Consider the following 3,094-nt stretch of genomic DNA (forward strand, 5'->3'; position numbering starts at 1 on the left):
GGGGACGAGATCCCTCGCCGCCGCTAGCCACGGGGACGAGATCCCTCGCCGCCGCTAGCCACGGGGACGAGATCCCTCGCCGCCTCTAGCCACAGGGACGAGATCCCTCGCCGCCTCTAGCCACGGGGACGAGATCCCTCGTCGCCTCTAGCCACGGGGACGAGATCCCTCGCCGCCTCCAGCCACGGGGACGAGATCCCTCGCCGCCTCTAGCCACGGGGACGAGATCCCTCGCCGCCTCTAGCCACGGGGACGAGATCCCTCGCCGCCTCTAGCCACGGAGGCGAGATCCCTCGCCACCGCTAGCCACGGGAGGCGAGATCCCTCGCCGCCGCTAGCCACGGGAGGCGAGATCCCTCGCCGCCGCTAGCCACGGGATGGGATCCTGTATCATATCTAATGTCTTGGTTGTGAGGCTGTGTAACATTTTTGAGGATGCGCTCTACTATTATAAATAATATTCCATTCTGTAAGCAGGTCATTTCTGATCCCCGCCATATGACTGACATCAGGGGAATTGGCGCACACTTTAGATGAAAAGTCAGGACAGGAACTGCCAAGTCTTCATCTCTTTCCGGAGGAGACCGGGAAACCAGAAGGAAAGACAGAAGCCCGAGTTGTTTTCTATTCCAGAGGAATCCATCACTCCTGACACGTGTTTGTGTCCCTTCATATCTGTTCTATGTCGCCGTGTCTTCCAGCACTCCAGCCCCCCGTCACCGCGCTTGTCCATCATTCCAACTCAGAAGTTCTCCTTGTTGAAGTAGAATTGAACTTTTCTGGGGTCCATACTGGAGAACTGATGGCAGCACTGCTGTAGGCTCTTCCCCAGCGCTTGGGGGCCACAAAGGAACACGCCAACGGTAGACCTGTGAAGACAGAAAACAATCCAATTAAATGAAATAGGAACATATTGTTACATAATATATATATATTTTTTTAACGATCGGCACTGTTCCTCGCAGTGGCCATGAGTTTTAGGGTAATATGTAGCATGGTTGCCCCTACACCAGTGCTTCTCAACCTCAGTCCTCAAATACTCCAACATGCCATGTTTTCAAGCAGTGGCGTTGCTAGGTGGGGGCAGGGGGGTGACAACCGTGGATAGCAGCACTGCTGACACCGGCCGATGATCTGTGCCTCTCGCTTACTCTGTGTCCCCAATGGAGTGGACTGAAGCCATCCCTTCCTCTCTGTTTACATCCAGTGAGGAGGAGCCCGAATGACACACCTCTGTGTGTATACGTCCGCGGCCGTGCTGTTCTGAGGTCTGTACTCTCTATAAGTAGATTAGTAGATGGACATGTGCAGGGGAGGGTGCTATGGGAGGTCTGCACTAAGGGGGATTGATTCTATACTGATGGGGGGTCTGCACTAAGGGGGGATTCTATACTGATGGGGGGGTCTGCACGAAGGGAGAATTCACCAAAGGGGGTATCATGTCTATATTGATGGGGGTCTGCACGAAGGGAGAATTCACCAAAGGGGGTGTCGTGTCTATATTGATGGGGGGTTTGCACTAAGGGGCGATGTCTAAACTGTGGGGGTCTGCACTAAGGGGGATTCTATACTGATGGGGGTCTGCACTAAGGGGGATTCTATACTGATGGGGGTATGCACTAAGGAGGATTCTTTACTGATGGGGGTCTGCACTAAGGAGGATTCTTTACTGATGGGGGTCTGCACTAAGGAGGAGTGTCTACACTCCCAGGGGTATGCACTAAGGAGGGATTCTATACTGATGGGGGTCTGCACGAAGGGGGGAGTGTATACTCATGGGGGGGACTGCACTAAGGGGGATTCTATACTGATGGGGGTATGCACTAAGGAGGATTCTTTACTGATGGGGGTCTGCACTAAGGAGGATTCTTTACTGATGGGGGTCTGCACTAAGGAGGAGTGTCTACACTCCCAGGGGTATGCACTAAGGAGGGATTCTATACTGATGGGGGTCTGCACGAAGGGGGGAGTGTATACTCATGGGGGGGACTGCACTAAGGGGGATTCTATACTGATGGGGGTCTGCACGAAGGGGGGAGTCTATACTGATGGGGGGGACTGCACTAAGGGGGAGTCTATACTGATGGGGGGTCTGCACTGAGGGGTGTCTATACTGATGGGGGGTCTGCACTAAGGAGAGGTGTCTATACTGTGGGGGTATGCACTAAGGAGGGGTGTCTATACTGTGGGGGTCTGCACTAAGGAGGGGTGTCTATACTGTGGGGGTCTGCACTAAGGAGGGGTGTCTATACTGTGGGGGTCTGCACTAAGGAGGGGTGTCTATACTGATGGGGGGTCTGCACTAAGAAGAGGTGTCTATACTGTGGGGGTCTGCACTAAGGGGGGATTCTATACTGATGGGGGGTCTGCACTAAGGAGGAGTGTCTACACTGCCGGTGTCCGCACTAAGGAGGGATTCTATACTGATTGGGGGTCTGCACTAAGGAGGGGTGTCTACACTCCCGGGGGTATGCACTAAGGACTGATGGTGGTCTGCACTAAGGGAGGATTCTATACTGATGGGGGGTCTGCACTAAGGAGGAGTGTCTACACTGCCGGTGTCTGCACTAAGGAGGGATTCTATACTTATGGGGGTCTACACGAAGGAGGGGTGTCTATACTGTGGGGGTCTGCACTAAGGGGGGATTCTATACTAAAGGGGGTGTCTATATTGATGGGGTCTGCACTAAAGGGGGGATTCTACATTGATTGGGGGTCTATACTGAGGGAGAGGGGGTCAGTACTTAGTGAGGGGGTCTATACTGACGGAAGGTGGTCTGTATTGAGGGGGAGGTCTGTACTGAGGGAGGGGGTGTCTGTACTGAGGGAGGGGGTGTCTGTACTGAGGGAGGGGGGTCTGTACTGAGGGAGGGGGTGTCTGTACTGAGGGAGGGGGGTCTGTACTGAGGGAGGGGGTCTGTACTGAGGGAGGGGGTGTCTGTACTGAGGGAGGGGGTGTCTGTACTGAGGGAGGGGGGTCTGTACTGAGGGAGGGGGTCTGTACTGAGGGAGGGGGTATTTATACTGTGGGAGGGGGATCTGTAGTTAGTGGAGGAGGGTCTGTACTGAGGGGGGACTATAGTTGGTGGAGGGC

At 54.6% G+C, this 3,094-nt stretch overlaps 1 protein-coding gene across 1 annotated transcript in view; it reads right to left on the reverse strand.

Annotated features, from left to right (window-relative positions):
* Positions 1-319: 319 nt before the first annotated feature.
* NOX1 (NADPH oxidase 1) overlaps positions 320-3,094 on the reverse strand; it is a 74,443-nt gene continuing 71,668 nt past the window's right edge. Inside the window, exon 13 of the mRNA XM_040322720.1 lies at positions 320-869. Coding sequence (XP_040178654.1) covers positions 743-869 — 127 coding nt within the window. The 3' untranslated portion in view covers positions 320-742. The remainder of the gene's footprint in view (positions 870-3,094) is intronic.

The sequence above is a fragment of the Rana temporaria genome, chromosome 9, assembly GCF_905171775.1.
Source record: "Rana temporaria chromosome 9, aRanTem1.1, whole genome shotgun sequence".
NCBI lineage: Eukaryota > Metazoa > Chordata > Amphibia > Anura > Ranidae > Rana > Rana temporaria.